Genomic DNA, 14046 nt, shown 5'->3' on the forward strand with positions numbered 1-14046 from the left:
TATATTTTCACAAGTAGTACAGTATATTTATTATTGTCAGAACAAAAATAGACATCAGTCCAGGCTCATTTTACAGCAAGCACCACACTTCAATCCCTACAAGTTAACTTATGGAACCTTGTGACATGCATGTAATGATTTTATTATGTGTGATATGACATGCACAATGCATCAATTTTTACCCTACATGTTCCAGATTTTTCTGGTCCAACAAGGCTCAAGTTTTTGTTTATGACAATCAAAATTGTTGTACAGCCAACATTTCTCTCATTTGTTACTGTCTAAAAAATAGTTCATATATGTCAAAAGAACACAAGAAAAAATCATAGTAACTAGAAAGACGCTTTATTCAAATATGAAGATCCAATGTTCAAGCAACGACTTCTGGCATATGTAAACTAGCACACATAACTATTGTATTCAGCAGGAGTGAAGGCGCGGCACTAAACAATTTTAGCCTCATCTTAATACAGCTAAATAAACAAAAACCACTCTCACAATTATCAGAATTACAGCAGATTATTGATATTATTAACTACTGGTTTCTGTTCCAAAACCATATGGCTCGTGCATCAATCAGCTTTTGCACTAGTTCTCCACGAACTTGAAGGCCAATAACATCATTTGCCCCACCAATAAAGTTCCCTCCAATGAAGATAGCTGGCACACTTGGGGTCTGCACTGCCACCTGATCAAGGGCATTTTCAACTTCTTGTCTATTCGGTAATTGATTCAGCTCATAAACTACAGGATTTGCACCATAGCTAGTAAAGAGCTGCTTCATGGAATGGCTCACAGGATCAGAATTGTTCCTGCTGAAAATAACAACCGGTTTTTCATCCACCAACGGCCTTAAGGTATCCATTAGAAAGATGATTAGAATGAAGAAACCTCTGCTTTTCCCTTACTGTTACTAAGCCAACCTTGGATATGTATTTATATAGCCCACAGAGAGGGCTGTATCTCATTGTCATTTTACTGAAAATGCGAGGGATATGTTATTATTCTTGAACTATGAAGGCAAAGGAGCTTTTTGTGATTCTGTTATTGTACCTAATTATTTTTCTCGTGACAATCAGAAAGATCATGCCTTAGGTGTATAATCTGCACCACTAAAACCCTGAGACAAAAGCAAGGATGTAATTGAGCTGCTAGTCCAATATACTTATGCCTAGTGTCAGAAAGATTGCATGTATTGTCAATTCTTATTGGTTAGGAGAGCCAGTGCCATGATTCAGCTCAGTATTGGACAATTATGATTCAGTAGGCAAAAATTGTCACTCGACAGATGAGAAAGTAGATAAAATGGTGCTTGATTAGCCACAGCAGAATTATCCTGCAACTTAATGAAGTGACCAAAGGTATTTTGTGATGGGTATGTGCAGATTCTTGGTGAAGGAAAGTGCAAAATGCTAAGAGGCACCAGTAGTTTCAAGAGTGCTCGAGTTACTTGAATAAACGGCTCTACAAGAAGCGAAGGGTCAATACTCAATACTAGATTCGAACTTGGTAAATTGATCAAAAGAAGACAACCACCTGCTTTTACTAACTAAAAAAAAATTAAGAAAAAAACAGATAAGGTTTCAAAGATGTGCATTTAGGGATATATGAATATGAAAGGTTGTACAAATAAGAAGTACGGATGCAGATGCCAAGTTAAGAAGTCAGGTCATATAACTTATTGCAAGATTTACTCCTCATATCTTACAGTAGAGATCATCTTTAAAGTTGCAATATATATTCCAATATTCTTGCGTGGAGCTGAGATAAAGATTAAAATGATTACGGAGCTAGAACACTTTCTCTCTACGCCTCATATTGTGTATATGCTGACTGGAAAAAGGAATGTACAGCTTTCTTATCCTAGAAGAACAGAGTTACAAACCTTTTTGAGCAGCAATATCTTATCCTTTGAATAGAAAAGAAGGGCTTTATCATATTATACCTTCATTTTACTGAATGCAAAATCATGGAATCTCAGTTGCCCCTACAAGCCAGCTGTGCTAAGGCCAAAACTGTCTTCACCGGCTTCCTCCATTCCCTGACAAGAGAATATTGATTTTAAATTCACCTTGAAAATTTTTACATTTATGTCACAGGAGTTGCACCAAGCTGATTAAGTGCTGTTTCACCAAGTAACTACAGAAGCTGAACTACTACGAGTTGAATACCTGAATTACACACCGCTCCTATTTTGTTTTCATTCTATTATTTTCATGAAAGTTCTTTTGACGAACGGCATTAAAGTTCACTAAGCTGTGTAGTAGATGAACTTATGTGCCTAGGCATGAAGCCTTTTGTCATTGACTGAGCATGAGGGCATAAGTTCAAAAGAGTGACGATAAAGTTTGCTTTTGCTCATTTCCCTTTCTTTGTTAGCAATGACTAATCATGTAGATGGCATGGATATGACTCAGGAAAACAACCAAATCCCAAATCTTGCTCAACATAAAAAAACAAAAAAAAAACAAAAAAAAAAAAAACAAAACTTGACTATGGACATGTTTAAATGAAGCACAGTTTAAAAACAACTCCATAAGTTTTAGCCTCAAGCAAGAGCTAGGCAAGATTACCTAGGGGATGAAAACAGCTACTTTTACATTTCTGCTGTTAAGAATTTTAATTTGGATGATGCAATAAACTTGTACTACACAGTCTCAAAAAGAGGATGCCTTATTATCATGAGACATTATGAAAAAGGATATTGGGTGACTTAGTACACATTATAGGTGACCTTTCACTTCTTTTTTTTATTAACAAGAAATTCATTGCTTGTTATCTCATCTCATTGAAACCTTTCTGTGAGAAGGGTGTGTAACTGTGTATGCAAATATGCAAGAAAAACAGATTAAAGGCCATAAATGATAGTATCTTTGTTTAATATCTTAACTGACTTGTCCTCCATTCATCAGTTTGGAAGTGATCAAATATTCGGTCAATTTCCAGTGTAAAGCAATCGTTTTGTTGATATTGCAGTATGCAGTATTGCTGAGGCTAATCCCACAGTAACATGTATTACAATTCTGACCCATTAAATGATAGATAGAAATTGTTTGCAAAGCAGAAGAATGTAAAAGTTTCAGAGCATGAGTACTAAAACAAAAGGAGAGAGAATAAAAGTGTGCACCATTGGGCTTCTTTTTTTACCACCATTTCTAGCCTTAGCCCAACTTGGATGAGTTAGATAGCCCAATGTAACCATGCCTTGCTTTTTTGGGAGGAAGAGAGCATAATTTATGTTTCTGGAAGTGTGTACTTTCGTTGTAAGGGCTTGCTTCTGTACCTATCACAGAGCATCTTTGTGAATGAGAAAAGGTTTGCAAGAGTTATCCTTGCATCACACATTGAGATTCTCATCCCCTTTACAGAAGCAAAATGTAAAAGGCAAGATAAACTCGACGATAAGATTATATCAGTAGAAGTAAATGTTTGTGATAGCTTATGTAGCACAAAATTAGTTCTGACAAGGAATGTCTGCTTGCATGGTTTTTTTTTTTTTAACTACAGTATTTATTCATATTATTAGAGAAAATTAACATCACATTTCAGAATCGATTTTTATTGTTATAGCAGCTGAAATTTTACAGTCTAAAGGAATAACATGTAGAGTGTTACAGGAAGGTGATAGATATACTTCAGAAAAGATCATCAGAAAAATCTGCAATGGACAAAATACAAACATTTGCAGTTAGGATAGCACCTGAACTTGATTAATTCTAGGATCTTCAAGAGGCTGAGACATACTCAAACTGAACATTGTCATACAGATTATGTTTTTAGGTAATGCCATCAAAATCACATCCACGTATTGGCATCGAACCTCAAAGAAAGTAAATTCAAGCACAATTTTATAGATTGCTTTAAAGGTTCTTCTATTCTTTCCTTATCACAGAACCAGCAGACATCAAACACCAACTATATTTCTGTTTTTTATGGTTTATAAAAAACAAGGAAGTGTCAACTTCACCCATTACCCATGTACAATATATACTTCTTTAGCCACTAAATGATCAGAATAATATATGCCCACTTACAAACAATGACAACTCATGATTATTATCTTGTGTGGAGCACATGTTGATTTTTAGATTAGTTCTCTTACATCCTGATTGTTGTAAATCAGATGTAATCAGGTCTTGTTTCAGAGAACAGTTAAGTATCAATTTAATGTATAAAATGACACTCAATTTTTATTATTATTACTGGCAGATTGATTTTGGACTTTAAGCTATGATCTCTGACAATGTAGTAACTATAATACTTGGCTTCTAAAAAACAATGAGATGACAGAGATTTAATCGCCCTTTGTTTCTTATAAGTATTAGTAACTTCTTTTCCTGTTTCATTAATAACAGTAATAAGCTCACTATTTATGCACTTTCTTTCAGAATGAATTGGTGTAGGTAACTGGATCAAAATACATTTACTAAACTAACTTTACTCGAATAAGAAAGTAAAGTACAGAAAGGATCATGTAAGATATATAACCCTTCCAAATAAGAAAAGTAATTGCACATTTAACATAAGAAATCTTCAGCTGCATGTCCTCTATACTGAGCAAATATGTAATCTATACACATACTTAGAATGATCAATGTAGGTTTACAAATTAAATAGCAGACAAAAAATACCAGAAAGGCTTAAAAGAGTATTAAATAAAATAAAAGTGGCCCATAATGTATATTGATTAATTTTCTCTGAAAGATCAATGCAGGTTTTCAGAAGCTGCAAGCCTGGTTTACATCATTAAGCTTCAAGATCATCTAACTATCACCTATTCTTTTAAGGAGAAATCAAATCCAAGTGTACATGCAAAATATTTATCCTTAGATTAAATGAAGGCTGTGATTAAGGGCTAACACATCCAGAGCATAACTAGAGAAAATGTAGGCATATAAAGCTTTACATTTCTAATTAAAAACAAGGCTAGCTCTTTATACAGGAAATTCGAACTAGTTCTGAAAAACACTGAACTAACATACTACAATATAAAAGCATTGGATAGATTGCATAGATTGGCATATACATGAACTTTTTTGTCCAGAAATCTATAAATTGTAGTTGATTTCATAATGTATCATGTTTGCATGTAAATTTTTCGTTTAGGTCATGCCAGTGTATACTTTTGTGCAAGGCTCTAAACATAATCTTATTTACTTGGTATATATAAAGATTGTAGAGCATTATTTATCAAAGCATAAGCAACTGAATCCCAGTCCATCATTTTATAACAGTAAATCAAGACAGGTAATAAGGTACAGAAGAGTGCATTGTCAAAATGAGAATGCAGCTTTCACTAGTATTTGACTCGATAACAAAGGACAAGCATTTACTCAGAGGATATACTCTGTTTTTTTTTTTTTTCTTTTTGGCAGAAGGAGAATAAGACTATGTCACTGAAAAACACTAATTTTCAGTCACCAAAATATAATAGTGCCTAGAAAAACAAGGCACTGCAGAAGACGCATTATTTCCCACTTATGTCCTCTACAAATATAACCTAAAACTTCCCTTATTCTACTTCTAATTGCTGAGACTGGAATATTTAGCTAGTTTCTATTCCAGACCCAAATAGCTCCGGCGTCCATCAACATTTGTACAAGTCTACCTTGAACCTGAAGGGTGATCACATCATTAGGTCCACCTACAAAGTTTCCACCAATGAAGATGGATGGTACACTAGGTCTGCGTCCCATCATCTGCAGAACTCTCTCAATCTCCCGTCCATTTGGCATTTGATCAATTTCATATACAGTAGGATTAGCGCCAAAGCCACTGATAAGCTGTCTCATCGAGTGGCTCACAGGACAACTAGTCTTACTGAAAATAACCACAGGCCTGTCTTGCACCAAACCCTTCACAACCTCCATTATCTTTGAAGGAAATTCCTTTGTTTGGGAGATGAGTTGGTGATGAAAAAGCTGAAATACAGAGAACTTTTGTGATACTAGTTGGAGAGAAGGCTCAAGGTTTGAGATGAGGAAAATGCTTAGAGCACAGGTCTATTTATAAGCCCATTCTAAGGTGACGCAACTCAAATCTGCATGCAAGAACTGATACTGTTATAAGGATAAGTTCCAAGACTTTCAACAAAAAGAGAACTTTCTATTTTCTCTTTTTGATCCACAAATTGTACTCGAAAATGACCCTTTACATCGTCTATGTTCTTCATATTCCGTAAAGAAACAAGGACATTTGTCCTATCGAATAATTTCACGATGACACAAGATAAAAACAAAGGGCATCTAGAAAAATTGACTTTGCAACACCTAAAGAGTGAACAGAATAATGAAGAGCCACGCTCTAAAACTCCACTAGAAGTCCTCTTTTATTTGATCTTCTCCTAAATCAAATACTCGAGCAGCACAAAACTCTTTCTTTTAACAGACACGTGGATGTTTATCGTCGAAACTTTAACTCAATTGAACTCGAAGAGCCAAAAGAAAATTAAGAGCGCGGAAAATATGGGATTAGGCTGATCAAAGATGTACTGTTTTCTGCATTCGTCATTCTTATTAAGATGCAGTGAACATAACATATTGTGACTTTGCGTACCTTTTGTATGAATATTTTGGAATTGATCCTGCTAAGATATCTCCAATATAGAAAGAGAAATAGTAATGTACATCAGAATGTATCAAACATGACACTATCTTAATCCTTAGCATTTTTAACCAGGCTGTAATTGATCATTTATAAATCTCATGAGATTCAATGTAAGATTTATTATAATTGCTTTTACATTCTTATATCAATTGGATTATACAGCAAGAGGCCTATCCAACTATTTGCAGAATTAACAATTTAAGCTTGCACCTAGAAAGACATACATCTCTGTTGAATACAACTAACCAATTATGTGTGCTATTTGAGGACATTCAGCCTACCTTAATATCTACTGTCGTGTACAGATTAACATAATAACACATTGTGCTGGTGTTTTTGTATAATTACCAACTGTATATGTATTGGGTTCCATTAGACCAGAACTGACAGCTTAATTATAAAAAGCATGCATAGCACGCCTCACACAGAGGCACTGAACTTTGTGCCTCATGGAGCAAAGTGAGTACCTCAACTTCACAGACGCCCTAGTGTGATTCGCACCGTTCCAAATTAAAGTGTCTTGTGAACATGTCATTCAAATTCACGTCGATTCATTCTTGTGAGTTAGTAAATACTCTGTATGAATTACTAAAATAATATTGATGAATTTTAGATGAAAAAACATGTCAAATTTGGGTTACACAATATGTAATTTCTCAAGGATTGAATATGTATTGTTTAACATTGTACAGAAGATTGCAAAACCCATGTTGCATTTGATGAGAACGCATACTTTTTGTGTAAAAGCTGGTTATGTTAAATGCTACTCCATGAACATCTAAGGCTTCAAAAAAAAATCAAAATCTGATCTACTGTATATAGTCCATCCTCAATAGAGTTGACTCGTTCTTTTTTATTTAATACGTATCACTTAAAACATCGACCAAACCAATATAGATACAGACACTTTTATTGTCCAATTCTTAGTTGACTTGTGCTCTATGTTACATTATATTGCTATAGTACCTATCTGTGCACAGACAAAAAAAACTAAAGAGATCATACAAATTTGACGTAATGCATGCAGAATAAGGCAACTTCGGCTCCTCGCATCACATAAAATGGATTTTATATCTGACATAAGAAAGCATAATCCCCACCATCTTTTTCTCTCTTCTTTCCAAGAAATTCCATAAAATAGTGGGGCTTTGCCTTTATAGAAGTGGCCAATTGCAAAGAATATATGCCCAAGAAAAATATTGTGACATATCAAATTTGCAGTACCTTAGCTAATGTCATGATCCTAATTGATTCTCCAGAACTCTTTATTGTTCTCAAAATCTCAGTTTTCCTGATTCTTAATAAGCTTCTTTTTTCTCTTCTTTTTCTCAGGTTTCTAAGGACAGTTTAGTATATGGTAAGAACACGTTTTTCACTTATAAACAGTACTATCAACATTAATCGCTTTCAATGGGACTAACAATCATATCTAGAACGATTCGGATACTTTGTTAGAATAATACTACAATTACACTTAATTTAATCAACATTTTTTCTTAGGAATTTTTTAAAGGGGTTTCCATCAGGCTATGAGTGAAAAATAGAAAATAACAAGGGTCGTTTAGTGAAATAAATTATCCAAAAGCCACTTATTGTAGCTAAGCTACAGTATTTGGAGTTGTATTTTTAAAGGTTTTAGATTTATGGGTATATATAAAGTTTGTAATACATAAAAAAGCTTTAAAGGGATATTTCAACACTTTTAGTTATACAGGAAAGATTGTTTCAGAAAAAAACCAAAAAAAAGGAAAAATTCCCTGTTTCTCATATTGAGAAACGAAATTTGTTTCTCATGGGGGCATTTTCGTGAATAAATCAACAACTTTTTCATTAATGTAGGCTCTACAATTGAATAAAGTTGTTGGTTTATTTACGAAAATTCCATGTGAGAAACAAATTTTGTTTCTCACTATGAGAAACTGGTCATTTGAACCTCTTAGCTCAAATATGGCTAACACATGAGATTATTTTTTATAATTTAATCATCTATATTTTTAATATACATGTTTTACAATCCTGACATGTTTAAAGACCTGTAGAGATTTTTCTTGACACACAAGAAGCAATTTTGCATAAATTAGACCTATTGGCCGACTTACCAATTCATAGAGGTTTATAGGAACCACCATGGCTCAGGTGCTAAATTACTAATGGTCAAGTTTTCCATGTAAATAAATTATACAAGGTATGTCTAGCAAATAGGCTTGATCTAATGTCATATTACCATCCAAGAACATGAAAAACAAGAATAATTGTTGATCTCTGTATTACTATTTGCAACTGTAAAGGATATAAATATGTAAGCAAGGAAATCTCAGAATGTATATATTTCCATTGAATGCGAAAGAAATTTTTTTACTCTTATTCAGCTAGAGTTTAATGCACTCTCCTAACTCACTAATAATAGCCCCTAAACAATGAAAATGAAAAAAGCTGGAAAAAAGGAGAAATATGTTCACAAGATTGTAGGGATAGCTAACCTATTTCGCTGTATTTTGAGCCACAGAATTGTAGCGCTCACCCAGATTGAAGGTGTGCCTGTGGTATGATAGCATGATGCTAGAATTCAATGATGTGGCAGCATCATCAGTCTTGTACTCCTTACCCACTTCAACATCAGGAAAACACCATGAAAAAATCATCATAAATTTATATGTATCTTAAAGCAATGTGTCAAAGCGCCAAGCTCCAATTGCCCACCCCAAGCCGCTGTTGTTCCACCTCTCTGCATTAATTCTCAATCTCTGCACCAGAGAATCATCTGACTCTTCTTCAATCACATCCTCTGACAAGAAATATGGGGAAAATTCGGAGGCATGATCACGCATATAAGAAGCCAACATCTCTCAAAACTGCTGAAAACTATAAGGTGAAGACCCTCCAAACAAATAAATTAGTTGATCCTCAACAGCTCAAGGCAGAGGCCATCTGGTTTAACCTCATAAATAGCTAATCCAAGCGGTTCTAGCTTCTTCTCAAAAATCTCATCTTTAACCACTGTCAGTCTGTCACTTATGGTGTTCCTTTGTTCCTCTTTTGTTCTCTGCTCCCTTGCAGCTTCTTGCTGAGCTTATATTCTCCCATTTCTTAATGCTTATACTAGGCATGTAATTATCAGTTTGACTGCCAACAGATACTCCTGCTATGACCTTAACAAGTGTGTTGAGGTTTCCCTCATCGTTTCCATTGCCATCTGTATTGCTAAAGCCCAGGGATGAAAGTTCCTGCCAATGCTAATTTTTATGAATTGTGGATAATTCATAAATTTTGCTGTTTCCTCAACTTGCTTCTTTTTTGCTTACTGTTCTGCTTGCTACCTTTAGCTGCAGCTTTTTTCATTCGACCTCTTTGTTCTGTAGTTGACCAATTTCCTACCTGTGGCATTGAACAGGAAAAATCAATAATACATCTAGATTAAGAAAAATGGATAAAAGTATGACATGATTTAGAAAACTCAGAAAGACATTGACCCTCACAAACCCAACTGCAATACATGAGCTTTAAGACATTGTCTCTTGTTTCATGTTTAAAAACGTCAAATTGGAGCAACGATATAAGAAGAAAAAAAAGTACATGCATCCACCTGATATATCATGTCTTCGACATTTAAGAAATGTCCTAGATGATAGTCCGCAGTAATATTTTGGATTGTCCCAAATTATAGTCCACTATCTAAATCTAGGTTTAATATCTTCAACTTATTCCTAATACCCTTAATGATAAGCTTAAGGACATACAACTTTGTGGCATTAAAAAGATATAAAAAGTTACATAAAGATGGACAATCATGGTCTTTCAATCCAACTCCTTCAAATTTATCTTTAATCCAATGTAGCTTATTTAGGGACAGAGAGAATAAGTGATCTTTACAGACAAATTTTGTTTTGGTAACCAGCATTAATATCTTTAGGGAAAGGAGAATTTAGGGAGTAGAGTTAAAATAAAGTTGTTGTAGCTTGAAGGAGAAATTAGTTAGTTTGTTAGGGAAATGCTCTATAAATAGAGCTAAATAGAGAGAGCTAATCATGTAAAATATTGTTGAATGTTTTGGGTTAGCTTTAGAGGGCTAAATTGGGAGAGAATCCACCTCTTGAAAGTTGAAAGTGGAATTATCATACAAAAGTGCTGTTATTCAGTTTACTCAAAAACATCATCTTCCTATTTTCTGCCATTTAGGATGCTCAAGCTATGATAATTCATAGCACAAGGTCCTCCTTTTTTCCTTTAAAACAGCCCATACCATTTTCATTCCATTTAATCTCCAAGTTCTCTTGCATTTTGTTAGACTAATGCACTAGCTAATTGATCCTTATAGCAAGCATTCAAGTGCCCCAAAAAAGAAAGTTCCATTTAATCAATATCTCCAAGTTATCTTGCATATATTAGATGCACAAGCTAATTGTTCCTTATAGCAAGCATTCAAGTGCCCCGAAAAAGAAAGGCAATTCCCTCAAATTCACAAGTTTTTATAACTGTTTCAGGTCACAAAGAAAATCATTACAATGATCATCAAAAAACCATCCTAGTTTCAGGTTCACACATCTGTCGCATATGTTTGGTAATCATAGCTTTCACTCAGTTACATACTAAACTAGTTGCCCTTCACTTTTTATCCACAATACAGATTATATAATTATACAAACCAAAACTTAAAAGCTCCATTTCACCCTTAAACCGTTACCATCAATAGGGCTAACTATGGCACTTATAAAACAACCCAGATAAGCATCACTCATGAATATCTGAGCAATCCTACCAGTTGCTTTTACAAAACTTCCCTTGTATAATCAAACTCACCCAATAATACAACACCAACATAATTCGATTCCAAATTCAGAGCAATACCAATTGTCCCTTCTACAACTTCTACTTAGTCCTTTTTCTACTAGAATACAGAAGGATTTGAGACAATGACAATTCCCAATTCATAAACCATAGTATATTATTAACAAGAAATAGTTGTATAACCATAAAAAACCGAGTGCGGTTGTAATGTGCCGCATGCAAATGTCTTATACTAAGAAACAATAATGTCTTATACTAAGAAACAATGACAATAGCCAATTCACAACACTTTGTGCTTATATTAAGTGCACGATATACCCGGGTGTATAATGGCAAACTGCTTCCATTCTTACAAAGATAACAATTTGGGATTTCAGGAAAAAGGGTTATTTCACATTCCTAATAACAAATGCATTGATCATATTCCAACCCCAAAATTTCTAGCAAAGAACAGACTAATTCATTACACATTTCTATCAAATGATAACAAAATTCATCAAAACTAAAAATGAACTGCTCAATCAAACACTAAAAATCAGAATATTACAGTAAAACAATTTAGAATAAGATAAGATAATGATATAGAACTTGCCTAGTAACAGTTGCTACCGTCGGATTACGGCGGAGGTGACGGTGGCTCGCAGGCCCCAATTGCCGCGCTCTTCTTTCTTCCGCCATTTTCACTCTAATTATTTCTTCTATTCACTTGTAAACTTCGAATTTCTTTGATAACCCAAATGATAAAATTGAATGAAAGATTGATTGGTAAGATAGAAGATAGAATAAAGTATACAGAATTATAGAAATTCCGCGCTCTTCTCGTGTTCTTCATAATTGGTCTTTTTTTTTTTTTTTTGTTGAAGAAAACATAATTGGTCTTTTGTTGAGCTCTTTCCCTAAATAATGTTGGGAAATTATCTAATTCCCAAATTACAGCTACTCTTTTTTTAATTCCCACCATACCGTCCACGTCACCGGTTCAGTGAGAATTTTTTTAAAAACGGGTTTATTAGAAAACCGCTACTTCAAGTAGCGGTTTACTTATTAGAAACCGCTACTTGAGGTAGCGGTTTATATTTAAACAAATTTTCACAAAGTGGGGCTGTTGGTGTTTTGAGGAAAACCGCTACTTCATGAGTGATGCTTATCTGGGTTGTTTTATCTGGGTTGTTTTTACAAACCGCTATTTCAAGTAGCGATGTATTGAATCCACCGCTATTTACCAAGTTGCTTTTACAAAACAAAGTAGCGGTTTTTAGGTGTTTAAATTGGTTTTTTTTACAAACCGCTATTTCAAGTAGCGATGTACTGAATAAAACCGCTACTTCAAGTAGCGGTTTTCTTAATAGAAACCGCTACTTCAAGTAGCGGTTTATATTTACTAAGTTTTTTTACATTCAACTACGCATGGGAGGTAAAGGCTGGGTAAGTGACCTCCTTTCACTTTCCCCTTCTCCTCTTCTCTCTCTACGCCTCACTTCTCTTTCTCTCTCCTCTCCTCTTTCCTCTTCTCTCTGAACTCCTCTCCTCTTTCCTTCTCTCCTCCCTCCTTCTCTCTCCTCCGCCATTGGAGGTGCTGTCTACGCAACCTACGCTCCTTGGAGGTGATGTCTGCCTTCTTTCTCGCCAGTGTCGCATGGTAATTCAGGTCAAATTCGACCATGAAACCTCTAGATCTAGAGGCTTCATGATCGAATTTGGCCGTATTAAACCAAATTCGATGAGAAATTAACATTCAATTTCGGTGTTAAGGTATGTTTTTTTTTTGTTAATTTTTGGGTGGTTGTTTGGTTAGGGTTGTAGATCTTGGTTTGGTTTGGGTGTGTTTGGGTGGGTTAAGGTGGGGGTTACTAGGTTGTGGTGGTGGTGGTTAATTTGATTTGATTTCAATTTAGTTCCACTCTATTGGCGATTGATACTGCAGGAAGTAATCAGTGTATATGCAGAAAATTCGACATTTTCAGGTTTGATAGTTCGTACTTAGCGTTTTGAGCCTTAAAAAGATGCTATAGTTCCTACAAATAATTTGTACAAAACGAACAAAGTATAAGATTTCTACTAGTAGTTTTTACTGTATGTTTACAAATGTTATAATTTATGTTAAAATCTTGTCAATTCATAAAAAACTGGAAGGATTTTTGCCCAGATCAATCAAATCGATATTAGCAAAGCAAAATTCACACATAATCAATTTTGTGATTTTTTTTTTTTTTTTTGGTATCAAATTATCTGTGTTTCCAGATTTTGGAGTACATGAACAATTGGTGGTAGAGAACTCGGCACTTTTTTTTTTTATTATTGTGGGTGGTGGTCAAAAATCACTTTCCCCTTCTCTTTGTATTTTATTGATAGTTTTTTTTAAAAAAAATTACATCAAAAACCGCTACTTCAAGTAGCGGTTTCTATTTTATAAACCGCTACTTAAAGTAGCGGTTTTAATTTTATAAATCGCTACTTGAAGTAGCGGTTTGTTGCTGGACCGATAAAAAAAACCGGTTTTTTTCACTTAGCTGACGTGGACGGTAGATTGGGAATTAAAAAAAGATTAGCTGTATTTTGGGAATTAGATAAGTTCCCAACATTATTTAGGGAAAGAGCTCTCTTTTGTTTCCCTCTGATTCTGCGGATTTTGATTCTTATTACGATGAGGTGTAA

General features: G+C 34.5%; 2 protein-coding genes and 1 pseudogene across 2 annotated transcripts; all 3 read right to left on the reverse strand.

The window, feature by feature from the left end:
* Positions 1 to 370: 370 nt before the first annotated feature.
* On the reverse strand, positions 371 to 865 carry LOC110723539 (monothiol glutaredoxin-S6-like). Its single transcript, XM_021902892.1, has 2 exons — positions 558 to 865; positions 371 to 473 (listed from the first exon to the last, which is right to left on the reverse strand). The coding sequence occupies exons 1-2, from the start codon at positions 863 to 865 to the stop codon at positions 371 to 373; spliced, it is 411 nt and encodes a 136-aa protein (XP_021758584.1).
* A 27-nt stretch (positions 866 to 892) lies between these two features.
* Positions 893 to 9990, reverse strand: LOC110723540 (annotated as a pseudogene).
* Positions 5201 to 6184, reverse strand: LOC110723821 (monothiol glutaredoxin-S6-like). Its single transcript, XM_021903206.1, has one exon. It carries the CDS (start codon positions 5868 to 5870, stop codon positions 5550 to 5552), a length of 321 nt encoding a protein of 106 aa, XP_021758898.1. The 5' UTR covers positions 5871 to 6184; the 3' UTR covers positions 5201 to 5549.
* Positions 9991 to 14046: the final 4056 nt, after the last annotated feature.

The sequence above is a fragment of the Chenopodium quinoa genome, unplaced genomic scaffold, assembly GCF_001683475.1.
Source record: "Chenopodium quinoa cultivar QQ74 unplaced genomic scaffold, ASM168347v1, whole genome shotgun sequence".
Taxonomy (NCBI): Eukaryota; Viridiplantae; Streptophyta; class Magnoliopsida; order Caryophyllales; family Amaranthaceae; genus Chenopodium; species Chenopodium quinoa.